At 38.0% G+C, this 27,627-nt stretch overlaps 1 protein-coding gene and 1 pseudogene across 2 annotated transcripts in view; both read left to right on the plus strand.

Annotated features, from left to right (window-relative positions):
- Nucleotides 1–27,627, plus strand: part of UGGT2 (UDP-glucose glycoprotein glucosyltransferase 2) — a 173,411-nt gene that overhangs the window by 61,056 nt on the left and 84,728 nt on the right. For both annotated transcript variants that reach the window (XM_049701168.1, XM_004273651.4), the window contains exons 13-16: nt 7,693–7,812; nt 8,676–8,761; nt 9,317–9,452; nt 27,051–27,182. In XM_049701168.1, the coding sequence (XP_049557125.1) occupies nt 7,693–7,812; nt 8,676–8,761; nt 9,317–9,452; nt 27,051–27,182 (474 nt within the window). The remainder of the gene's footprint in view (nt 1–7,692; nt 7,813–8,675; nt 8,762–9,316; nt 9,453–27,050; nt 27,183–27,627) is intronic.
- On the plus strand, nt 25,709–26,535 carry LOC101271032 (2-iminobutanoate/2-iminopropanoate deaminase-like; annotated as a pseudogene).

The following is a 27,627-nucleotide window of genomic DNA, read 5'->3' on the forward strand; positions in this document are numbered from 1 at the left end:
TTTAACAGTGAAACTCCGGAAGCATTCCAGTCAGAACATAATATAAGTATGTTCATTCACTGATATGATTTAACACTATTATAAAAAGTATTAACTATTAGAAATGAGAAAGTAAAAATGTTGCATGACATAAGATTATGTAACTAAAACTCCTTAAGGGAAGCATTTATAATTAATAAGAGATTTTAGCAATATGGGTTTGAAGTAACTGTAAACAGATCAAAAGCTTTTTTTCCAAAAACCACTTGGAAGACATAATGATTTATTCATAATAACATAAAAATTTAAATACCCTGATAATATCTTAATAACTACTATGTGATAAAATAGTCTTAATAACTAATAATAAAAACTGCAACTTAACTGATGAGTTAGAAAAGAAGGGTAAAAGGACACATGGAGAGTGTTAATTGGCATAGCCTTTTAAAAAATTATGGCTGCGGTGCTGTTAAGAAACTGTTCATATATACTTGAGCTAGTAATTTCACTGGAAACTTCCATAAAGAAGTAGGAAATGGAGAAAAACCATTATATCCAAAGATATCATTACTGCATATTTTTGAAACAACTAGAAATGAGTTAGCTATAAACAGAAATGTTGTAAGTTGTATAACCACACAATTATTATTCAGAGATCAAAATTATGTTTATAGATATGTTTTAATAACCAGGGATAATGACTATGTCCTCATGTAAATAAAAAATATAGATTTATATGATATCATGTGAAAAGATAGAGGATCAGAAGGAAATCTATCAAAATATTAAGTTACTAATGGGTGATGTGGTTTGGTCGGTATTTTTTTTCACGCTTTTCTGTAAATTTCAGATTTTAACAATGGGCATTATTATATGATCAGGAAAAAAAGTTTTTAAGGGAAAAAAACATAACTTCACTGGACGTCATACTGTTTGTTTTCCTGTAGAAATTTAAGGGATTCGCTCTGAAGTGTTGCAGTTGTTACAGTTACTTTTGTCCTGTGGGAGCAGCCGTCCCACTTATAGACCTAGTCCACCATCCAAGAATCATGGAACAATAACAGCACCAAAGAACTACCATATTCCCTGAACATCAGAGACCTCAGACTGAGGACAAACCACATATGTTATTAATTAGTTACCATCGTATTTTCTAGAACAATTTTCTAAATGATTTGTTTGTTGATACTGTTTTTTTACTACTCTTTAGACCATATTCTCTCATTAGCTAGATTTTACTCCTTCTTGGATATCTTTAAACTCTATAGCAGATATCTTTTCTAATAATGTTTTATCAGGAAAAGGAATGACCATGTTAGTAATCTTAATACTTTGTGCCTTTTATTTTAAGCATTTATGCTTTTGATCATTTCTAGAAGAATGCTGAGAGTAAGTCACACTGTTAAAATGAGGGAAGTAATTTTCAAGGCTATTCTGGACATAAGAAATAGACCTGTAAAGAAACTGTCCAGCTGCATTTATAAAGTAACATCCTGATCCTCTAAGGTTGGCCGTGGAAGACAGTCACTCACATGGGGGGAGCAGCCCTGATGCTGTTCCCATTGCCTCCACCGCCCACAGAGTCGCAAAGTCTCCTCCTATGCTGCTATAAAGTCTCCTTTTTTGCCCAACTCTTCGACACCTTCGGGCGGCTTTCTTTTACAAGGAACTTCTATCTGAGAGTGTCATGAAGTAATTTTTATTGAGATAAAATATAAATAAGATAATGCTTTTTTAACCATTTTAAGTGTGTAATCCATTGGCATTAAGTAGATTCACAGTCTCGTCCAACCATCACCATTATCCATTTCCAGAACTTTTTCATTATTTCAAATAGAAACCCATTCCCTTCTCCTCTAGGTCCCCGGTAACCTCTGTTCTACTTTTTGTCTCTATGAATTTCCTATTCTAAGTACTTCATGTAAGGTTAATCATACAGTATTTGTCCATTTATGCCTGGCTTATTTCACTAGGCATAATGTTTTCAGTGTTCATCCGTATTGTAGCATGTATCAGAATTTCATTCCTTTTTAAAACTAATAATTTTTAAAGTATCTTTTTTACATACTATTAAGGGAAGCTTCGTGTCTCAATTAAATGCTTCTGTTTTTCCACTTGGAAAGTGCCTGCCTGAGTGGAAAATTGTTTCTGAGGCTTTATTCTCTAGATACCTTAAAAAAATCAACTGGCACAAATGCAGAGCTCTGAGGTCTCAGTACTCTTCAGCTTGGTCTGTTAGAGCAGCAAAATTAGCTCACACATTAGCTTTATTTTTGTTTCATAGCACTTGCTACCACCCAATATGATATGTATTTGTTTATAATAATCTTCCAGTGGAATGTAAGTGCCACAAAAGCCAGGACTTTGTTAAATATCTTCAACATACATCACGTCCTATTGAATAGGAAGCACTCCAAAAAAAATCATTGACTATCTTAATGTCAAAACAGAGTTATTCATGAATGAAAGCAATACTTTGCTTTTAATTCTTTTTCCCCTGGATCTGTCTCCCCACTTACTTTTTATCTTTACAGAGAAAGCGGAGGCCCTGAGTTAAATCACTTCTGACCTCTGTGTTTATACCCTCCCCCTCAAAAAATCTTGGTGGTTTATTCCTTAAAAGTCTAACTGACAGTTAAGTAAGAATCTGAGGTTCATTGGTATTCTTCCATCCCTGATTTACCATTCCAGCTTTCTCTGTCTCAGACATCAGGAATCACCTCAGGTGTCACTGGAATTTTGTTAAGAGTCAGTAAAAACAATTATAGGATTATATGTTTGTCTCCTTTGGATTGTAATTTCTTTTCAGTTCACTGTGCCAGACCACGAACAGTGACAGAGGCTTTGGTCATATTCTAGCAAAACTACCCCTGCAACTATTTTCTGTACTGTGATGTTGATGATGTAGCCGTATTCCTGGGGCGTTTATTATAACTTTCTTTAATTTTCTTTAATGTTCCCAAGTCACTCTAGCCACTTGTCATTATATAAAAACAATTCTAATTTTTTGTTATTGTCACCAAGATGATAGTGATATGATTTTTTTTAAAAAGGCACCAGTAGGCACAGGCAGAGCTTATAAGTTCTTTAGCTAAGAGTGTAACTTGCCAACCACAGTGGATCCCACAGTCATAAAGGCAAGTTTCCCTGTTCACGTCCAGTCATGATGTTGTAAATCAGTTGACTATAGACATGTGGGTTTATTTCTGGACTTTCAGTTCAATTCTGTTGATCTGTATCTTATCCTTATGCCAGCACCACACTGTTTTTTTTTTTTACTGTAGCTTTGTAGTAACTTTAAATATCGGGAATTTTGAGTCCTCCAACTTTATTCTTCTTTTTTAAGATTGTCTTGGCATCCTTGCACCTTTCCCTTTCATTATGAATTATGGAATCAGCTTGTCCATTTCTGTTAAAAAGAAAAAAAAGACAGCTGGAATTTTTATTGAGATTTTGCTGAATCTATAGATCAATTTAAGGAATATTGCTATTGAAATATATTACATCTTCCAATCCATGAACATGGGATGCCTTTCCATTTATTTAGGTCTTCTTTAATTTCTTGCAACAATGTTTTGTAGCTTTCAGTGTAAGTCTCAGACTTGTTAAATTATTTCTAAGTATTTTACCCTTTTTTATGTCCCTATAAATGGAATTGTTTTCGTATGTTTAATTTAGGATTTTTCATTGCCTTTTTTGTTGTTGTTGAAAACTGGACATCTTGAATATTGTACTGTGGCACTTCTGGAAGTCAGATTCTCACCCCTCCCCAGGGTTTGTTATTGCTGTTTGCTGTTGTTTTTGTTATTTGTTTAGTGACTAATTTTATAAAGTCTGTATTCTTTTTCATGTGTGGCCACAGAAGTGTCTGTTATGTTAGCCTAGTCATCTGCTAAGTATTGGACAGAGATTTACTTACACGCCTCGAACCAGAAAATCTCCCAGTCTTTGCACGGGGGCTCTGTGTGTGTGGCACATGGAGGGAGGGGGAGCAGCACACGCTAAACATTCAATCAGGTGGTCTGCATCTCTGCATTAGCCTTCAGTTCTTGTTTGCATAGAGCTTGGAAGTCAGCCAGGGGTGAGAAGAACGTAGGGCCTTCTCAGGTCTTTCCTGAGCATGCACGTGTTCCTGGGCATGCACGTGGCCTTGTAGATTTCCAGGAATACGTCAGAACTTCTCAAAGCCCTGTTTCCCAAAACATCTCATTCCCCAGCCTTTCCTCACTAAGTTTGTGATTACTCTATTGTGCGTCCCAGCTATTTTCTGTTGTCTCAGGAGTGACTAAAACATTTGCCTGTAAATGTTTTCCATAAATCAGAGTAGCAGCTTTAACACTAGGCGAATCACAAGTTAGGCAGGATAAAGGCAAGACTTTTCAGAAGGTTTTCTAGGGAGTCACCAGACAGTTCAAACAAAAAGTTACAATTCATTCAGAATAAAGTCCATTCTACTGCTTCTGGTAATATTGGTACTGGAATGTGAGCTGTCATTTTCAAGGCTACTGATTAGCTTGGGAGCAGGAGATGGGACTTAGGTAAGTTATAATGCCACACATCTCAGTGTTCTTACTGAGATGCAGCCATTTTTCTTGAATAAACACTCTCAGGGTTGCTGCAAGCTTTTGGTTAGTTTTCATGGTTCTGAAAATATTCATTCCCACAGATTTTCTAGTTTTTCCATTTTCTGTATAAGGACGGAGTTTTGGAGCTCCTTACTCAGCCATTTTAGCTAATGTCACTCCCCAAAGAGAGCCCAGAAGATGTGAACTGTAAGTCTTTTAAGTTCTTTGCTTCTCTCAGAGAGAGAGTCAGCCTCTAACAGCATGACCCATTATGTGATTATTTGTTGACCTGTATAGCTCCTTGGATGTTCAGGAAATTGTCTTCCAGGTTCTAATCTATAAATGACAGTATCTTTTTTTCAGTATCTTGGAAGCCTAGTAGATAGAAAGGCCCGAGTTATGACCAACAGAATGGATGGAGGTAGATCACTGGAGTGTCAGTGCCAGTTCTGCATGCGAATTTGTGAGGCGCTCTTCCAGTTACTGTTGCTGCTTTTGTGTATTCACCTGAGACTGGGGAAAGGGGCAGTTCAGTGTCTGTGGGCCTAGTCAATGTGATTTCCAGTGTTGTCTCAGTAGTTCTCCAAAATGGACCCACGTTATTACCTCAATTACTTCCCCCAAAACCCATGGCTGTAAATTAGGCCATTTCTCTAGCTTTCTAACTTTAGTATTTGTGATAAGAATCACGTAGGGCCCTTGTTTTAAATGGGGATGATTTAGCAGACCTGAAGTGGCACCAAGGAGTCTTCATATTAAATAAACACGTGCAGCTGTTTTGATCCACATTAGAAATGACTCTGTCTCCAGTCATTAATTCAAGTTCAGTGGGACGGATACACAGAGCATAATGCCAGGTTATCACCTGAAGTAAAAAATACAACTCACCACCAAGGGGATCGGATATTCACATCCTCTACATGGTGCCGCCTTCTCCTCTGACCCAGGATTCCCGCAGGAGAACAGTTAACTAATCTAGACATTGCTGACTGAGTCTACTGCAAGTTCCAGTTCTCACAGGATCCCCGGCCTATTGTGAGGCTCTTTGGAACCGTTCCCATTACCTTCACATCTTGGCAAGCATTACCTCAGAAACATAAATAAGAGACAGTACTACTGATTTTTCCAGGGAGACTAAAGTTCTCCCCTCTATCTCAGTACCACCAAGACAAATTTTAGTGGAAAAAAGCTAATCCCAGAACCCATCATACTTGTTAGCCACTAAAATAGAAATTGTTACAACTGTCAACTGTCATTTATAGACGAGGATGTCTGAAACCGAGTTAATTCCTTCTCTGCTTTCCTGTCCTCTCCCCTGGAAAAACCTACTTCTTAGAGCTTAATGTCTCTCTGCTGATACAGTGTTCCTCTCTGAAAGCCATGAATTACCCTAGATTTCTCCCTCCTCTTCATCCCTCTTTGTGTGTGTCTCTTAATTCTGCCTTCTCTCTAAAACCACTGCCTCTGGCTTAGGTAAGCCCTCCAGAAATTCATGTCTAGATTAGTGCAAAAGCCTCCTCGTTTCTTCAGGTACTGCGTTGTCCCATTTGTCCTCTCCTCTCTGACTTTGAGCTACAGGTACGTTAGACCTTTTGCCCGTGTCACTCATCTCTCTTACACTTTGTTTTGATTTTGCATTATTTTTGTTTGCTTTAGTTAAAATACATTCTGTTGATCTGTCATCCTGTTTCCTAATCCCTGTCTCTTCTTTTGTGTCCGGTCTGCAATTAAAACCACCTGATAAGTTCATCCATTTCTTAATTACGGACACTGTTTTAAATTCTGCAATATCCCTTTGGTTCTTTTTTTTTAATAGGTTTTAGTTCTCTGTTAAAAGTTTCCGTCTTTCCACCTATTTTTGTTCTTTTTAAAATGTATATGAATTGTTATTTTAAAGTCCTTGCCTAAGTCCCTTTCTATTGTCTGTTTTTTTTCTCCTGCATTTTGATATTTGGTCCTTTTCTTTTTGTATGACGGTTTTTGGTAAGAACCAGAAGTTGCTGATGAAAAGTTATAGAAGCAAAGAACTGTAAGGTCTGTTCTGGCAGTCTAGGTACCAGACGCTTACTTCATTCTGTTGAGGCTTGATTTTAGGCTGTGTGAGAGTTCTTCTCTTTTGTGTCTTACTCCTAGCGTCTGGCCCTACTGGGTCTCTAATGAAAGTGCAGTGTTTAGCAAAGTCCTTCCACCTTGAACTCCAACCTCTGTCTCTTCAGTAACGTGTTATGCCTGCAGCTTCAACCTCCGCGTTTCTGTTTTCTCCTGGCCTTTTTGCGGGGGGAGGCGTGTTGCCATGTGTATGTGTAGATGAGTAGTCAGCAAATGAGAGGAGTTTCTGCAGGGATTTCTTTGGTTTCTTCTCTGCGGTTTCCTCCTCCTGGACTTGCCCCCATCTCACATCTCATCAGTTTGGCAGCCCTAACTTTCTCTTCTGTCTTTCCCGATATGTAGGAAATATATCTTCCCCACACTGGGACTGCGCAATATGACTGTCACTCTCTGTTGGAATTCTCTTCCTCCAGGCTGCAATTTGGAAAATGCCCCCAGCAACAAAGTTGAGGAGCTTTCCTCCTCTGCCTCCTGCTTTCAAGGATTGTAACTCCTCAGTTGTTAATTGTTGGTTGACCCCTACCTCCATGACTCTAGACAGTGCTTTTCTCTACCTTTTGTCATTGTTTCGGGGTGGGGGGGGAAAGGCTAGTCTAATATAAGCTGTTCCATCTTTATTAGAACTGGACGTCCAAAATGTCGGTTTTAAACATTTAACTTTTGTTAAGTCGTTTTATTTTCCTTATGTCCAAGCTTTTAAATTTTAGAGGAAAGGTAAATGACCTCATTGCCTCCTGTACCTTAAATGGTTTATCGGAGTAATTTTTATACAATTTTATTTTTTAGTATGAAAAACAAACATATGAGTAAATGGAGTCAATTGTTTCGGAAGGGGAAGGCTTAATGTAGAAGGCTATGGGAATATAAAAGTTTTGCACATATATGTTCCTTAAAGAATGTTCAACTAGCTTCTTATACTTAATCAGAAATGTAGAAAATCTTGTGTATATTTCACTTGCTGTTTGACAAAGTGAAATCCGGCTTTGAAAATGATCTAAGTATTAATATAGCTTTCACAGATTTCTGGATTCTTTTCTAGTGGATTAATGACTTAGAAACTGATGATTTGTATGTTATGTGGCCTTCAAGTTGCCAGGAACTCTTGAAGCCAGTGTCCCCTGGAAGTATACCTTTCATAAGGCGTAATTTTCATAATTTGGTAAGTTTTATACTTTGAAATTTTGTATACATCTTTTATAAAGATATCACCATTCTTTTTGGACTACCCTGCTCTTGGTAAGTAGGCATGTGAGTAATAAGGAAAGGAGTATTTGCCTGATGCAACAAGCTTGAGGTGGCATGGCTGACTAGGTATCAAAAGCTAGCAGTGTCACATAACCTGCCTTTTATTATTTAACCCTCATGTGCTTTTATAATACCATCATTAAATTGATGGGTTACTGTTATATTTTCTAAAAGCAATTTATGGTCGAACTTTTCTTCCTTCTTTATTATAAAGAACTAATTTAAGTACATTTCAGGGAAAAATACATAAATACTACTATGTCATCTGTGATATAAATATTCATTATTACAATGTTAAATAACCTTATAGAACTTTGTAATGTGGAGAAAACACCTAGGGCTTTATATTTTTTTCACATAGGAATTGAATATCTTAGTTCCTACAGCAGATGTTAATGCTGTTATTTTTTGGATCAAAATTCAATTTCTATTTCCTTTTTTAAAAAACTCATCACAGAAAATCCAACGAACACTTAGAATAAGGTATTTCACTTCTTGTAAAAAATATTTACTTAGTGCTGTGCTTCAAAAAGAGGATGAATAACCTGATTAAATCTCGTGTATTATATTTTGGTGTGTAGCTTTTAGAAATTTGTAAACTGTGAAATTCTTTCTTATGTACGTTCCTCAAAATTCTTTAAAATTGCTAGAAAATTTTAAAAATTGTACCTTGAATTTCATGCTTTTAGCTACAGAAATTAGATTAAGTTTCAATTTCATGAAAATTATGAAGTGTTAAAACAAAATGGTGATTATAGTCTATCTACTTTTTTTTAGGTTCTGTTTATTGATCCGGCTCAAGAATATACCGTGGACTTTATAAAACTTGCTGAACTTTTCTTTTATCATAAAATTCCTCTTAGGTAATTATCAATTTATAACAGACTGTCAACTGAAGGAAATCCAGTGATGTTCATGTTGTGTCACACGGTGTGTCAATGTTGAATTCAAAGTGATGGTCATCTCTAGGGCCTGACACGACATAGCTGTGTGCTGTGAAAAATCATACACCTTTATGGTCGACTCCATTAATCAGAGCTGCTTGGTAGTCTTGTTTACCCTGTTACCTTCCTGAGAGAATGATTGTCACTTGGGTACTTAAGGATGGGTCCATTTTCCGTGGTCGTGTTAGGACTTCCTCCACTTTTTCCCTCCACTTTTTCTTTCTGGAAAAAAATAGCTATTTGATAATGTCACCACCAGAGAGAGTTTTACATTTTGGAGGAATCCAACAGAGATGAGGATTTTGGTGAAAAGGCATTACAAATCAAAGCTTTTCAAATAATAATACTCCCCTTTACCCCAGATACTAACACATTCCCTCCATCTAGATGTTCTAGTCTAATAATATTTAAAAATCGTGGTTTATTGTGGTTCAAGAGGTAGTTGTAACATCTCTCATTCATCTTCTTTCCTAGAATTGGTTTTGTGTTCATTGTTAATACAGATGATGAAGTTGATGGAAAAAATGATGCTGGAGTTGCTCTTTGGCGAGCTTTCAACTATATTGCAGAAGAGCATGGTGTATCACAAGCATTTATTTCCATAGTACACGTGAGTTGATGTACTACATATAATTTCTTTAGGATGGTTAGTGGTTTTTGCATTACTATAATTATTATTATTTATTATTTTAACATTTCAAAGTTTATAAAAACTATCATGGGGATTAGTACACATGATGAATTTGATTCTTGCAGCTCCCAACTGAAGTACATAGTATTGTCCCCATTTTATAAATGAGGCTCTGCCCAAATCTATGGATTTATTTAGGTTTACCCAACCAATAAAGGAACTTACATTGTATATATAAATTTAGAGGAAGCATATTAATAGAAAATAATTAGTAAGGGAAGAATTCTTGAGCTGGGTTTGGAATAAAATCATGAATAGAAAAGATTATTTCAAACTTAAATGTTCTAAATGACAAAGTATATAGAGACTTCCTAGAGAATTTCCAAGGAGGAAGAAAACTTCACAACAGCAAATTGGTGTCAAAATGGTAAGATTGATGCTGAGTCTGACAAAGAGACTATAAGAAATGTCAGAAATTGGTAAGAACCTTATTTAGGAAAAACAAGAGGTAAGAAGATTATTTTATAATGGAGGGTTTGAAACTCTCTTATGGCTCATAATGGAACTATAAATGTATTAAAGAGCTATACTGTTGTTATCAAGAAAGTCAGGTTATAGCTTTAAACAACTATTCATTTTTATATTTATTATTCTTTGGCTTGTCAACCATTATTCTAACAGGGAATGGTTCTCCTTCAAACTGAAAATGAAATTACCGAAGCAGTGTAAATTTCCTGCCCTGTTTCTGGAGCTCCCACGAAAACCACTAAATACTTCACTGAGTCATTGTCCTGAGGTATAGAAGTTACCTACACTTCAGTGACTTGGGGATACACTGTATTCTGTAAAATAGTACCATGGAATAAGTGTCAATATTATATCTCAGTCTATTAGTTTTACTGATTGATGTAAGAGTTTATAAGGGATTCAGTCAAATTGACTTAAATCTTTTATTAAAGTCTACCTACCTCACTGTGAAAGGATCAGTATGATATTCAACACTAAGAAACTTCAAGACCTTCCAAAATTATCTTTACCTTAATTATTTATAATTGAGACCTAAATTACCTTACTTATCTCTACTTAATCTCTCTTCTTTGAGCATTTTGTATTAGACGTTAATTTGCACATGATGGCATATTTGTCAGTACCTTACCTTTTGAATTATCTACTGTGATGTTCAGCACAGTACTGTAATCTCTTGGAAAACTGAATTGCACTCGAAACCATATGATTCAGTACAAAGCAGCATAAAAGTAGGTATTGAATATGTGCAATAGCCTATAAGTTGTGCTAAACGAAGAAGAAGAAGGAAAAATCAGTGAGGAGGAGATATTTAGAGAAAGCAGTTAGAATCTACTGGGGTCTGAAGGGTCAGATTGTTCATAGTTTTTCAAACTGTATGTGCTTGTGACCACAAAATTTTTATATCCCATAGAAAGGTAAAACGTTGTTGAGTTAACATTCTGTTGGGAGAGTATTATGTCCATTAGATCACTTAGCTTCACTAATTTAGAATAATTTGAGCAAAATCTTGTCTTTTAGTAAAATACGTGAATTATAAATTCTCTTTAATACTGTTTCGTTACTTTCAATGAGCAAATTATTATATTTAAATTAATTTGAAAATACAGTATCAGGAGAGAGGAAGAATATAACAGAAGGCCAAAGTCATAATAACAGTGTATGAAAGTTATTGAAATATATTGGAGAATTATGGTAGAGTAAGTACATTATTTGTAGTAAAATGATCTTACTTTGTATCTCAGCTCTACTGCATAGTGACTATACAGACATACAAGTAGTTTAATTTTCTCTCCCTACCTTACAACATTCAGATTCAAAAGTATATGTTGCATACTTAATGAATATTTGATGAATTCAGTTAGAGAATGTAAAAGCACTTTAAGACTTTAACTTTTGGCCACAATGGAGTAACAAACAATAGATAAGCCATCCTACAGTAAGCACTTATAAAACTGAAGAAAATACATGATATAAGTCTGTTTTCAGATGTTCAACAAGAAGCAACAAGGACTGTGATCCTTGGAAAAAGGTAAAATAATGATATTCACAGAAAAAGAATTTCTGGCCACCTAAAAAGAAACACTAAAAGGAAATGGCACCAGATGGTAACTCACATCTACGGGAAGAAATGAAATGGCAACTGTAAATAAAATGTAAATATATAGATAAATACAGAAGGCTGTATGAATATATTTTTCTCTTTAAATTACACAAGATTTAATGAAACATAAATTCTAACTTACTTAGAGGTAATACATGTGACAATAATTGTACAAAGTAGAATGAAATGGATCTATTTTAAATTCTATATTTTGTAATTAGGATTAATAGGAAGTAGATTGTGGTAAGTTCCAATGTATATTGTAATTACTGGAGTAACCACAAAGAAAATAAATTTAAAAATCGTTTAAAAATCAAAAGAAGAATCGAAATGGCACTCTAAGAATTATCTCTTAAGCACAAAAGAAGACAGTAAAGGAAGAATCAATAAACAAAAGACACATATATAGAAAACAAATAGCAAAATGGCACAAGTTAATCCACCCATACCAATACTTACGTTAAGTATGAGTAAATTAAACTTAAGCATACTAGAAGAATGGATAAAGAAAGGTGGGAAATTATTCACAAGCCAAGTATTCAACAATCAAGAAGAAATGGATAAATTGCTAGAAATATACAACCTACCAAGACTGAATCATAAGGAAATAGAAAATCTGAACAGACCAATTCCTAGTAAGGAGATTGAATCAGGGATCAAAAACCTCCCAACAAAGAAAACCCAGGACCAGATGGCTTCATTGGCAAATTCTACAAAACATTTAAAGACAGGTTGATACCAATCCTTATCAAACTTTTCCAAAAAATAGAAGAGGAGAGAATACTTCCAAACTCATTTTACAATCCCAGCATTATCTTGATACCAAAGCCAGTTAAGGACACTACAAGAAAAGAAAATTACAGGCCAGTATCCCTAGTGAACATAGATGCAGAAATCCTCAGCAAAGTATTAAAGAAGTGAATTCAACAGTACCTTAAAAGGATCATATACCACAAGCAAGTGGGATTTATTTCTGGGATGCAAGGATGATTCAACATACACAAATCAATCAGTGTGATACACCATATTAACAAAAGGAAGGATAAAACTCATATGATCATCTCAATAGATGCAGAAGAAGCATTTGACAAAATTCACAGCCTTTTATGATTAAAAAAAAAAACTCTCAACAAATTAGGTATAGAAGGAATGTACCTCAACATATAATGAAAGCTATATGTGACAAGCCCACAGCTAACATCATCCTCAACAGTGAAAAGATGAAAGCTTTTTCTCTAAGATCAGGAACAAGGTGAGGTGTCCACTCTCACCACTCTTTTTTTTTTTTTTTTCCTCTTTTTTTTTTTTTTTTTTTAACATCTTTATTGGGGTATAATTGCTTTACAGTGGTGTGTTAGTTTCTGCTTTATAACAAAGTGAATCAGTCATACATAAACATATGTTCCCATATGTCTTCCCTGTTGCGTCTCCCTCCCTCCCACCCTCCCCATCCCACCCCTCCAGGCTGTCACAAAGCACCGAGCCAATATCCCTGTGCCATGCGGCTGCTTCCCACTAGCTATCTACCTTACTGCGTTTGTTAGTGTGTATATGCCCATGACTCTCTCTCGCCCTGTCACAGCTCACCCTTCCCCCTCCCCATAACCTCAAGTCCGTTCTCTAAGAGGTCTGCGTCTTTATTCCTGCTTTACCCCTAGGTTCTTCATGACATTTTTTTCTTAAATTCCATATATATGTGTTAGCATACGGTATTTGTCTTTTTCTTTCTGACTTACTTCACTGTGTATGACAGACTCTAGGTCTATCCACCTCATTACAAATAGCTCAATTTCGTTTCTTTTTATGGCTGAGTAATATTCCATTGTATATATGTGCCACATCTTCTTTATCCATTCATCCGATGACGGGCACTTAGGTTGTTTCCATCTCCGGGCTATTGTAAATAGAGCTGCAATGAACATTTTGGTACATGACTCTTTTTGAATTTCGGTTTTCTCAGGGTATATGCCCAGTAGTGGGATTGCTGGGTCATATGGTAGTTCTATTTGTAGTTTTTTAAGGAACCTCCATACTGTTCTCCATAGTGGCTGAACCAATTCACATTCCCACCAGCAGTGCAAGAGTGTTCCCTTTTCTCCACACCCTCTCCAGCATTTATTGTTTCTAGATTTTTTGATGATGGCCATTCTGACTGGTGTGAGATGATATCTCATTGTAGTTTTGATTTGCATTTCTCTAATGATTAATGATGTTGAGCATTCTTTCATGTGTTTGTTGGCAGTCTGTATATCTTCTTTGGAGAAATGTCTATTTAGGTCTTCTGCCCATTTTTGGATTGGGTTGTTTGTTTTCTTGTTATTGAGCTGCATGAGCTGCTTGTAAATTTTGGAGATTAATCCTTTGTCGGTTGCTTCATTTGCAAATATTTTCTCCCATTCTGAGGGTTGTCTTTTGGTCTTGTTTATGGTTTCCTTTGCTGTGCAAAAGCTTTGAAGTTTCATTAGGTCCCATTTGTTTATTTTTGTTTTTATTTCCATTACTCTAGGAGGTGGGTCAAAAAGGATCTTGCTGTGATTTATGTCATAGAGTGTTCTGCCTATGTTTTCCTCTAAGAGTTTGATAGTTTCTGGCCTTACATTTAGGTCTTTAATCCATTTTGAGCTTATTTTTGTGTATGGTGTTAGGGAGTGATCTAATCTCATACTTTTACATGTACCTGTCCAGTTTTCCCAGCACCACTTATTGAAGAGGCTGTCCTTTCTCCATTGTACATTACTGCCACCTTTATCAAAGATAAGGTGTCCATATGTGCATGGGTTTATCTCTGGGCTTTCTATCCTGTTCCATTGATCTCTCTTTCTGTTTTTGTGCCAGTACCATACCGTCTTGATGACTGTAGCTTTGTAGTATAGTCTGAAGTCAGGGAGCCAGATTCCTCCAGTTCCTTCTTTCGTTCTCAAGATTGCTTTGGCTATTCGGGGTCTTTTGTGTTTCCATACAAATTGTGAAATTTTTTGTTCTAGTTCTGTGAAAAATGCCAGTGGTAGTTTGATAGGGATTGCATTGAATCTATAGATTGCTTTGGGTAGTAGAGTCATTTTCGCAATGTTGATTCTTCCAATCCAAGAACATGGTATCTCTCTCCATCTATTTGTATCATCTTTAATTTCTTTCATCAGTGTCTTATAATTTTCTGCATACAGGTCTTTTGTCTCCTTAGGTAGGTTTATTCCTAGATATTTTATTCTTTTTGTTGCAATGGTAAATGGGAGTGTTTTCTTGATTTCACTTTCAGATTTTTCATCATTAGTATATAGGAATGCCAGAGATTTCTGTGCATTAATTTTGTATCCTGCCACTTTACCAAATTCATTGATTAGCTCTAGTAGTTTTCTGGTAGCATCTTTAGGGTTCTCTATGTATAGGATCATGTCATCTGCAAACAGTGACAGCTTTACTTCTTCTTTTCCAATTTGGATTCCTTTTATTTCCTTTTCTTCTCTGATTGCTGTGGCTAAAACTTCCAAAACAATGTTGAATAATAGTGGTGAGAGTGGGCAACCTTGTCTTCTTCCTGATCTTAGTGGAAATGCTTTCAGTTTTTCACCATTGAGGATGATGTTTGCTGTGGGCTTGTCATATATGGCCTTTATTATGTTGAGGAAAGTTCCCTCTATGCCTACTTTCTGCAGGGTTTTTATCATAAATGGGTGTTGAATTTTGTCAAAAGCTTTCTCTGCATCTATTGAGATGATCATATGGTTTTTCTCCTTCAATTTGTTAATATGGTTTATCACATTGATAGATTTGCGTATATTGAAGAATCCTTGCATTCCTGGAATAAACCCCACTTGATCATGGTGTATGATCCTTTTAATGTGCTGTTGGATTCTGTTTGCTAGTATTTTGTTGAGGATTTTTGCATCTGTGTTCATCAGTGATATTGGCCTGTAGTTTTCTTTCTTTGTGACATCCTTGTCTGGTTTTGGTATCAAGGTGATGGTGGCCTCGTAGAAGGAGTTAGGGAGTGGTCCTCCCTCTGCTATATTTTGGAAGAGTTTGAGAAGGATAGGTGTTAGCTCTTCTCTAAATGTTTGATAGAATTCGCCTGTGAAGCCATCTGGTCCTGGGCTTTTCTTTGTTGGAAGATTTTTAATCACAGTTTCAATTTCAGTGCTTGTGATTGGTCTGTTCATATTTTCTATTTCTTCCTGATTCAGTCTTGGCAGGTTGTGCCTTTCTAAGAATTTGTCCATTTCTTCCAGATTGTCCATTTTATTGGCATAGAGTTGCTTGTAGTAATCTCTCATGATCTCTTTTATCTCTGCAGTGTCAGTTGTTACCTCTCCTTTTTCATTTCTAATTCTATTGATTTGAGTCTTCTCCCTTTTTTTCTTGATGAGTCTGGCTAGTGGTTTATCTATTTTGTTTATCTTCTCAAAGAACCAGCTTTTAGTTTTATTGATCTTTGCTATTGTTTCCTTCATTTCTTTTTCATTTATTTCTGATCTGATTTTTATGATTTCTTTCCTTCTTCTAGCTTTGGGGTTTTTTTGTTCTTCTTTCTCTAATTGCTTGAGGTGCAAGGTTAGGTTGTTTATTCGAGATGTTTCCTGCTTCTTAAGGTGGGCTTGTATTGCTATAAACTTCCCCCTTAGAACTGCTTTTGCTGCATCCCACAGGTTTTGGGTCGTTGTGTCTCCATTGTCATTTGTTTCTAGGTATTTTTTGATTTCCTCTTTGATTTCTTCAGTGATCTCTTCATTATTAAGTAGTGTATTGTTTAGCCTCCATGTGTTTGTATTTTTTACAGATCTTTTCCTGTAATTGATATCTAGTCTCATGGCGTTGTGGTCAGAAAAGATACTTGATACAATTTCAATTTTCTTAAATTTACCAAGGCTTGGTTTGTGACCTAAGATATGATCTATCCTGGAGAATGTTCCATGAGCACTTGAGAAAAATGTGTATTCTGTTGTTTTTGGATGGAGTGTCCTATAAATATCAATTAAGTCCATCTTGTTTAATGTATCATTTAAAGCTTGTGTTTCCTTATTTATTTTCATTTTGGATGATCTGTCCATGGGTGAAAGTGGGGTGTTTAAGTCCCCTACTATGAATGTGTTACTGTCGATTTCCCCTTTTATGGCTGTTAGTATTTGCCTTATGTATTGAGGTGCTCCTATGTTGGGTGCATAAATATTTACAATTGTTATATCTTCTTCTTGGATCGATCCCTTGATCATTATGTAGTGTCCTTCTTTGTCTCTTTTAATAGTCCTTATTTTAAAGTCTATTTTGTCTGATATGAGAATTGCTACTCCAGCTTTCTTTTGGTTTCCATTTGCATGGAATAACTTTTTCCATCCCCTTACTTTCAGTCTGTATGTGTCTCTAGGTCTGAAGTGGGTCTCTTGTAGACAGCATATATAAGGGTCTTGTTTTTGTATCCATTCAGCTAATCTGTGTCTTTTGGTGGGAGCATTTAGTCCATTTACATTTAAGGTAATTATCGATATGTATGTTCCTATTCCCATTTTCTAAATTGTTTTGGGTTCGTTATTATAGGTCTTTTCCTTCTCTTGTGTTTCTTGCCTAGAGAAGATCCTTTAGCATTTGTTGTAAAGCTGGTTTGGTGGTGCTGAACTCTCTCAGCTTTTGCTTGTCTGTAAAGGTTTTAATTTCTCCATCAAATCTGAATGAGATCCTTGCTGGGTAGAGTAGTCTTGGCTGCAGGTTTTTCTCCTTCATCACTTTCAGTATGTCCTGCCACTCCCTTCTGGCTTGTAGGGTTTCTGCTGAGAGATCAGCTGTTAACCTTATGGGGATTCCCTTATGTGTTATTTGTTGTTTTTCCCTTGCTGCTTTTAATATGCTTTCTTTGTATTTAATTTTTGACAGTTTGATTAATATGTGTCTTGGCGTATTTCTCCTTGTATTTATCTTGTATGGGACTCTCTGTGCTTCCTGGACTTGATTAACTATTTCCTTTCCCATATTAGGGAAGTTTTCAACTATAATCTCTTCAAATATTTTCTCAGTCCCTTTCTTTTTCTCTTCTTCTTCTGGAACCCCTATAATTCGAATGTTGGTGCGTTTAATGTTGTCCCAGAGGTCTCTGAGACTGTCCTCAGTTCTTTTCATTCTTTTTTCTTTATTCTGCTCTGCAGTAGTTATTTCCACTATTTTATCTTCCAGGTCACTTATCCGTTCTTCTGCCTCAGTTATTCTGCTATTGATCCCATCTAGAGTACTTTTAATTTCATTTATTGTGTTGTTCATCGTTGCTTGTTTCATCTTTAGTTCTTCTAGGTCCTTGTTAACTGATTCTTGCGTTTTGTCCAATCTATTGTCCATTCTATCTCCAAGATTTCGGATCAACCTTACTATCATTATTCTGAATTCTCTTTCAGGTAGACTGCCTATTTCCTCTTCATTTGTTAGGTCTGGTGCATTTTTATCTTGCTCCTTTATCTGCTGTGTGTTTTTCTGTCTTCTCATTTTGCTTATCTTACTGTGTTTGGGGTCTCCTTTTTGCAGGCTGCAGGTTCGTAGTTCCTCCTGTTTTTGATGTCTGTCTCCAGTGGCTAAGGTTGGTTCAGTGGGTTGTGTAGGCTTCCTGGTGGAGGGGGCTAGTGCCTGTGTTGTGGTGGATGAGGCTGGATCTTGTCTCTCTAGTGGGCAGGTTCACGTCTGGTGGTGTGTTTGGGGGTGTCTGTGGCCTTATTATGATTTTAGGCAGCCTCTCTGCTAATGGGTGGGGTTGTGTTCCTGTTTTGCTAGTTGTTTGGCATAGGTTTTCCAGCACTGTGGCTTGCTGGTCGTTGAGTGAAGCTGGGTGCTGGTGTTAAGATGGAGGTCTCTGGGAGATTTTCGCCCTTTGATATTATGTGGAGCTGGGAGGTCTCTTGTTGATCAGTGTCCTGAAGTTGGCTGTCCTACCTCAGAGGCAGAGCCCTGCCTCCTGGCTGGAGCACCAAAAGCTTTTCATCCACAGGCTCAGGATAAAAGGGAGAAAAAGTAGAGGGAATTAGTAGAAGTATGAGGAAAGAAAGAAGGAAAGGAGGGTAGGAAGGAAGGAAGAAAGAAAGAAAGAAGCAAAGAAGGAAAGAAGGCAAGAAGGAAAGAAAGGAGGGAGGGAGGGAGGGAGGAAGGAAGGAAGGAGGGAAAGAAGGAAAAAAGACAGAAAGAAAGAAGATATAGTAAAAATAAAATAAAGTATAATAAAGTTATTGAATTAAAAACTTCTTATTTAGAAAAAAAAAAAAAAGGGACGGAAAGAACCTTAGGACAAATGTTGGAAGCAAAGCTATACAGACAAAATCTTACACAGAAGCATACACATACACCCTCACTAAAAGAGGTAAATGGGGAAAAATCCTAAATCTTGCTGTCAGAGACCACCTCCTCAATTTGGGATGATTCGTTGTCTAAAGGAGGGAAGGAAGGATGGAAAGAAAGAAAGAAAGAACGAAGGTAAAGTATAATAAGGTTATTAAAATTAATTATTAAGAAAAAAAAATTAAAAAAAAAACATGGACGGATAGAACCCTAGGACAAATGGTGGAAGCAAGACTATACAGACAAGATCTCACACAGAAGCATACACATACACATTCACAAAAAGAGGAAAGGGGAAAAAATCATAGCTCTTGCTCCTAAAGTCCACTTCCTTAATTTGGGATGATTGGTTGTCTATTCAGGTATTCCACAGATGCAGGGTACATCAAGTTGATTGTGGAGCTTTAATCTGCTGCTTCTGAGGCTGCTGGGAGAGATTTCCCTTTCTCTTCTTTGTTCTCACAGCTCCCAGGGCTAAGCTTTGGATTTGGCCCTGCCACTGCGTGTAGATCGCTGGAGGGCGTCTGTTTTTTGCTCAGACAGGATGGGGTTAAAAGAGCCGCTGATTGGGGGCTCTGGCGCACTCAGGTCGGCGGGGACGGAGGGGCACAGAGTGCGGGGCGGGCCTGCGGTGGCAAAGGCCGGCGTGACTTTGCACCAGCCTGAGGCGCGCTGTGCGCTCTCCCGGGGAAGTTGTCCCTGGATCCCGGGAACCCGGCAGTGGCGGGCTGCACAGGCTCCGCGGAAGAGGGGTGTGGAGAGTGACCTGTGCTCGCACACAGGCCCCTCGGTGGCGGCAGCAGCAGCCTTAACGTCTCCCGTCCGCCTCTGGATTCCGCGCTTTCAGCCGCGGCTCGCGCCCGTCTCTGGGGTCCGCGCTTTCAGCCGCGGCTCGCGCCCGTCTCTGGATTCCGCGCTTTCAGCCGCGGCTCGCGCCCGTCTCTGGGGTCCGCGCTTTTAGCCGCGGCTCGCGCCCGTCTCTGGAGTTCCTTTAAGCAGCGTTCTTAAACCCCTCTCCTCACGCCCCAGGAAACAAAGAGGGAAGGAAAAGTCTCCTGCCTCTTCTGCAGGTGCAGGCTTTTCCCCGGACTCCCTCCCGGCTAGCTGTGGTGCACTAACCCCTTCAGGCTATGTTCAAGCCGCCAACCCCAGTCCTCTCCCTGCGCTCCGGCCTCAGCTCGCAGCCCCGCCCGCCCCGGCGGGTGAGCAGACAAGCCTCTCGGGCTGGTGAGTGCCGGTTGGCATCGATCCTCTGTGCGGGAATCTCCCCGCTTTGCCCTCCGCACCCGTTGCTGTGCTCTCCTCCGCGGCCCTGAAGCTCCCCCCTCCGCCTCCCGCAGTCTCCGCCCGCGAAGGGGCTTCCTAGAGTGTGGAAACTTTTCCTCCTTCACAGCTCCCTCCCACTGGTGCAGGTGCCGTCCCTATTCTTTTGTCTCTGTTTTTTCTTTTGCCCTACCCAGGTACGTGGGGAGTTTCTTGCCTTTTGGGAGGTCTGAGGTCTTCTGCCAGCCTTCAGTAGGTGTTCTGTAGGAGTTGTTCCACGTGTAGATGTATTTCTGGTGTATCTGTGGGGAGGAAGGTGATCTCCGCGTCTTACTCTTCCGCCATCTTCCCCACTCTCACCACTCTTAATCAGCATAGTATTTGAAATCCTAGCCAGAGAATTAGGCAAAAACAATAAATAGAAGGCATCCAAATTAGAAAGAAGCAAAATTATCTGTTAGCACATGACATGATCTTGTATGTAGAAAACGCTTAAAGACCCCACCAAAAATCTGTTAGAACTAATAAACAAATTCAATAAAGTGGCAACAGAAAAAATCAGTTACATTTCTATACACTAACAAAAAACTCTTGGAAAGAGAAACTAAGTAAACAGTCTCATCTACCATAGCATCAAAAAAAGTAGAATGCTTAGGAACAAATTTAACCAAGGAGGTGAAAGATCTTTACACTGAAAATTATAAAACATGGATGAAAGAAATTGAAGAGGACATAGATAAATGGAAAGATATTCCATGTTCATGGATTAGAGAATTAATACCATTAAATATTCTGTACTACCCAAAGCAATCTACAGATTTAGCACATTTAAAATTCCAGTAGCATTTTTCACAGAAATAGAAAAAAAAATCATAAAATTCATATGGAGCCATGAAAGACCCCTAATAGGCAAAGCAGTCTTGAGAAAGAATAAAGTCAGAGGCATCACACTTACTGATGTCAAATATATTACAAAATTATAATAATCAAAACAGTATTATACTGGTATAAAAAGAGATAAATAGGGCTTCCCTGGTGGCACAGTGGTTGAGAGTCCGCCTGCCGATGCAGGGCACACGGGTTCGTGCCCCGGTCCGGGAAGATCCCTCATGCCACGGAGCGGCTAGGCCCGTGAGCCATGGCTGCTGAGCCTGCGTGTCCGGAGCCTGTGCTCCACAACGGAAGAGGCCACAACAGTGAGAAGCCCGCGTACCGCAAAAAAACAAAACAAAACAACAGATAACTAGAATTGAGAACCGAGAAATAAACCCATTCATATGTGATCAATTAATTTGCAACAAAGGAACCGAGAATGTACAATGGGAAAAAGATAGTTTCTTCAATAAATGGTATTGGGACAGCTGGATATCCATGTGCAGAATGGTGAAACTGGACCCCTATCTTATTCCATACCCCAAAATCAAGTCATAAGGGATTAAAGAGTTGAACATAAGCTCTGATGCTATAAAAGAAAAAAAAGAAACATTTCATAGAAGAAAACATAGGAGTTAAGCTCCTTGACATTGATCTTGGCAATAATTTTTTGGATTTGACAAAATCAAAGGCAAAAAAACCCAGAATAAACAGGGAGTCTGTATCAAACTAAAATGCTTCTGCACAGCAAAGGAAACCATCAACAAAAGCAAATGGCAGCCTATAGAATAGGAGAAAGTATTTACAAACCGCGTATCTGATAAGGGGTTAATACCGAAATATGTAAGAAATTTGGGGGCAGGGATCAAGATGGTGGAATAGAAGGATGTGGAGCTCACCTCCTCCCTCAAATACATTAAATACATCTATTTGTGGAACAATTCTCACAGAAAACCTACTGAACTCTGGAAGAAGACCTCATACAATCAAAACTGCAACAAAGATCACCATGTAACTGGTAGGATGAAGAAAAAAAAAAAGAATTGTGATGGGACCTGCAACCCTGGGAGGGAGCTATGAAAGAGGAAATGTTCCCTTACCCTGGGAACCCTCTTCAGTGGTTGGGGATCAGCCAGCTTCAGAGGGTCAGAGGAGAGTACAGAAGCTAGACTGCAACAGGAAAAACAGAGGAGACCACCACAGATGGTTCTTGCCACCTTGTTGCATTCCCCAACATGAAACTTCAGTCTGCTGGTGCATGCGGGGGTGGGGTGCTGAAACTCAGGCTTCAGCAGACAGACCCGGGGAGAGGACTGGGGTTGGCTGTGTGGAGACAGCCTGAAGGGGCGAGAATGCAGTACAGGCCAAAACTGGGAGTGTGTTTAAGGAGCCCAGGTCCACCATAAAAAGCCCCATTCATTGTTAATGTGCAAAGGGAGGGTGGGACCTCACCATAGCAGCAGCTTTTTTACCGTGAACAGAGCTGGCTCAGCTCTGCCTCAAGAGCTCTGGGAGCCTGCAAGTGCAGGGAGTTGCCCCCAAGTGGAGGTGGGCCTGAAATCTGAGCTGATCCCCAGGGGCCATGTGACTTTGGAAGGGGGTGGCTGAAATCTGAGCCCTGTCCTGGGCGGCTTTAGTGGATTTATGCCACAGGACCTTTGTAAGCTCAGAGCCTACAGGACATGTGAACAGCTCCCTGCAGGAGCTGGGGTCTGGGCTGACTCCCTAGCTCCCACAGTGGGTGCTGGTTCCTGACTTCAGTGGAACTGCACTGATGGCTTTGTGAGCACAGTACCTGAGAGACATCCAGGCTGATTGCCTGCATTCCCATGACTGAGGCAGGGTCAAGGGCAGCGCCAGCAACAGTTTACTTTGTGAGCCCGCACAACAGGTGACAGACACCACCACAGATTGCACTTCCCGGTGGACAGCTCCTGCAGAGGCATACTCAACGTCTCCTCTACCAGTGGAAGCACTCCAGTCCTGCATACCTCACACCACAGCTTAGAAATGAATCTGGGGGTTTCTATTCCAACAACTACGGAGCAGACCCAGCCCCCAACAGGGCTGTGACAACCACAGAGCAAAGAGGAGGCCCCACTCAACATCCAGTGCACTGGTCACCACAACACCAGTCACGCCCTCTATTAAGGAGATAACAGCCAGCACACATGGAGGAAAGACGTGGCAGACATCCATACTACAAACAGCACTCACACCAAAGATACTAGACTCATGCAGGATACACAGGGATGCTCCCGCATAAAAACAGCCCTTGGAGACCACAGTAGATAATTGTTACTCCCAAATTCATAGCGTCAGAGAAATATAAGTAAAGTGAAGAAGCAGAGGAATGACTCTCAACCAAAAGAACAAGAAAAATCCTCTGAAAGAACAATGAAACAGATCTTTCCAATCTGCCAGGTCCCGAGTTCAAAAAGGGGGTAATAAAAATACTGAAGGAATTAAGAAAGACTATCGATAGAAGTGCAGATCGCTGTAACAAGGAACTAGAAACTATAAAGAGGAGCCAATTAAAATTAGAAAACTCAATTGCTGAGATGAAAGCTCAGCTAAAGGCAATAAATAGCAAACTAAATAATGCAGAAGAATGAATAAGTGATCTGGAAGATAAAATAATGGAATCACCCAATAAGAACCAGCAGACAGAAGGACAAATGAAAACAAAAAAATAAAAGCAATATAAGAGACCTATGGGATAATATAAAGCATGCCAATCTATGCATAATAGGGATCCCAGAAGGAGAAGAAGAAAAATGGGATTGAAAATGTATTTGAAGAGACTATTGCCGAAAACTTCCCAAACCTAAAGAAGGAAACAGATAAACAGGTACAGGAAGCACAGAGGGTTCCAAACAAGAAAAACCAAATAAACCTACACCAAGACATGCTATAATTAAAATGGCAAAAGTTAAAGAGAGGATTGTAAAGGTAGCAAGAGAAAAAACAAAGAGTTAGCCTAAGGGCATTCCTTTGTAACTATCAGCTGATTTCTCTACAGAAGTGTTGGAGGCCAGAAGGGAGTGGCAAGATATATTAAAAGTCCTAAAAAGGAAAATCCTGCAACCTAGGATACTCTCTACCCAGCAAGATTATTATTTAGACTGGAAGGTGAGATAAAGAATGTCTCAGACAAGCAAAAACTAAAAGAATACAGCAATGCTAAACCTATCCTAAAAGAAATATTGAAAGGTCTTCTCTAAATAGAAAAGAAGGAAGAATCTATAGAAAAGAGAAGATCACAGTTGGAAATGCGATGATGACTACAAGGAACAGCAAAAGAATAAACATGAAGATGTAAAAGAGGACCTCAAAATCATAAAATGTGGGGGAAGGGAATAAGAAAATTCAGATTTTTTTTTTTTATAATTTATTTAAACCTGTATGACTACCAGTCTAAATCAAGTAGATATAGTAATGGGATAACATAATTGAAAAACAGAGAAACCACAAAACAAACACATAAAATAGATTCACAGAAACAAAAGAGAGGAGAACTTAAGCATAGAAAGAAAATCATCAAAAGAAAATCATCAAACTGCAAAAGGGAAAATAAAAAGAAAAGAACAAAGGAGAAATACAAAATCAAGGTTTAAAATCGCAATAAATACATATCTATCAATAATTACCTTAAATGGAAATATTTAAGGGAAACAAGGTTTAAAATGGCAATAAATACATGTCTATCAATAATTACCTTAGGGCTTCCCTGGTGGCGCAGTGGTTGAGAGTCCGCCTGCCGATGCAGGGGACACGGGTTCGTGCCCTGGTCCGGGAAGATCCCACATGCCGCGGAGCGGCTGGGCCCGTGAGCCATGGCCACTGAGCCTGCGCGTCTGGAGCCTGTGCTCCGCAATGGGAGAGGCCACAACAGTGAGAGGCCCATGTACCGCAAAAAAGAAAAATAATAATAATAATAATAATTATTACCTTAAATGTCAATGGACTAAATGCTTCACTCAAAAGACATAGAGTGGCAGATTGGGTAATAAAAGAAGAGCCTACAATATGCTGCCTATAAGAGACACACTTTAGGGCAAAAGACACACGTAGATTGAAAGTGAGGGTATGGAAAAAGATATTTCATGGAAATGGAAATGACAAGAAATCAGGGATAGCAATACTCATATTAGATGAAATAGACTTTAAAACAAAGACCATAAAGGATAAAAAAAGAACACTGCCTAATGATAAGAGGATTAATACAAGAAGAGGATATTGCATTTGTTAACATATATGCACCTAATAAAGGAGCACCTAAATACATAAAAGAAATACTAACAGACATAAAGGGAGGAATTGACAGGAACACAATAATAGTAGAAGACTATAACACCCCATTGATCAGTGGACAGATATTCCAGACAGAAAATCAGTAAGGCAACAGAGATCCTAAATGACACAATAGAACAGTTAGATTTAATTGATATTTTCTGTACATTACACCCAAAAAAACTAGAATATACATTCTTTTCAAGTGCACATGGAGCATTCTCTAGGATAGAGCACATACTAGGACACAAAACAGGTCTCAAAAAATTTTAAGAGGATAGAAATTATTTCAAAGATCTTTTCTGACCACAACAGCATGAAACTAGAAATCACAGAAAGAGAAATGAGAAGAGAAGCTTGCATGGCAACTAAACAACATGCTACTAAAAAAACCAATGGGCTGAGTTGTCTCCGAGGGGAGGCAAGGAAAAAGGATTAGCCATGTCGTCTTTGATCAGAAAGGTGATCAGCACCGTGAAAGCCCCAGCGGCCATTGGTCCCTACAGTCAGGCTGTGTTAGTCGACAGGACCATTTACATTTCAGGACAGCTAGGCATGGATCCTGCAAGTGGACAGCTTGTGCCAGGAGGGGTGGCAGAAGAGGCTAAACAAGCTCTTACAAACATGGGTGAAATTCTGAAAGCAGCGGGCTGTGACTTCACGAATGTGGTAAGAACAGCTGTTTTGCTGGCTGACGTAAACGACTTCAATACTGTCAATGACATCTACAAGCAGTATTTCTAGAGTAGTTTTCCTACAAGAGCTGCTTACCAGGTTGCTGCTTTGCCCAAAGGAGGCCGTGTTGAGATTGAAGCAGTAGCTGTCCAAGGACCTCTCGTGACAGCATCGCTCTAAGTGGGCCCCGTGTTATTTAGTCTGGAATTTTAATAATGTTTTTAAATTAACATCTTAAGTTTTACAGTATTTGTTGGAAAGTGTAAGGTTGACTGAAATATCTGAAGTTATTATGGAAATACCATATAATAAGGGGAATTGAACATGAGTTGAAGATTAATGATGAATCTAGTTACTGATGTTATAAATTACACTTCTATAACACTCATTACTGGATGTGGGAAAAGGGACACACATTACATAGTTACTCAGAAAAATAAAAGTAAAGGGAAATAGCATGTAGGAAAGATGAGTTACTATTCCTGAGAAATAATAAAGAGCACACCTAATTCAATTAAACTCTGTTAATTTAATGGTATGAACTATTCATGTCAGATACATGATTCTGCTTTTACTTGAGTAAAATTAAAGCATTTAAGTTTGAATGGTAGAGGTAAAGGAGAAGAAACTGGACCAAATTTTATATAGATAATATTTTTCTAATGGAAATAAAATAGCATGCAGATTTTCAAAAAATAAAAAAATAATAAAAAAATAAAGTTAACCATTATTTTATTAAGAATCATAGCATCTGGTTTGATCAAAATAGAATATAATATACAAATATGATATGGTATTTTGAAAGCCAAAGAATATTCACAAAACCATTTTTACTCTAGGATAATAGATTGTATTCTTAAAATAGTTTATTTGTGTATGTGTGGAGATCATGTGTGTGTATATATATATGTATGTATATAGTATGCTTAGAACTTACAAAATATAAAATATGTTCTTTATTTTATAAATATGCATGCTAAGGGAAAGAAATAAAACTAATTACTGTAAGGTGAAAGTTAATTATAATATCTTTATTTTCACAGATGTACCAAAAAGTAGAGAATAACAATATACTCACTGTGGACAATGTGAAGGGTGTTCTCCAAAATGAATTTCCTCATGCTAACATTTGGGATATTTTGGGAATTTATTCTAAATATGATGGTGAAAGAAAGGTAAGCTGGAATGCAAATTTTTAAAAATGTGATCAAGAAACTTTTATTATAATCTTATGAATAAATGATCTCAGTATAATTAACTCATGATTTAGATTTTAGACCCTCAGAAAAAAGGGAAATTTATACCTTTGAATGACACAAGTTGTATACAGTATTTAAGTTGCCACTATTGGCTTTTTTAGAAGTACCAAAACAGATACTTCTCAGAATTTACAGTGCAGAAAATTACAAAAAACAACCTTAAAACAATTAAAAAGTGGCAATAAGTACATACCTATCAATAATTAAATGTAAATGGACTAAGTGCTCCAATGAAAAGAGTGGCTGAATGGCTCTACAAACAAGACTCTAACTTTTATGTGGAAATAAATGAATTCATTTATTCATATGTATTCTAGGTAAAGGCAACAGCAACATATGTGATACAAATGAATTTTTAAGT

This window comes from Orcinus orca, chromosome 18 (genome assembly GCF_937001465.1).
Source record: "Orcinus orca chromosome 18, mOrcOrc1.1, whole genome shotgun sequence".
In the NCBI taxonomy this organism is placed as follows: domain Eukaryota; kingdom Metazoa; phylum Chordata; class Mammalia; order Artiodactyla; family Delphinidae; genus Orcinus; species Orcinus orca.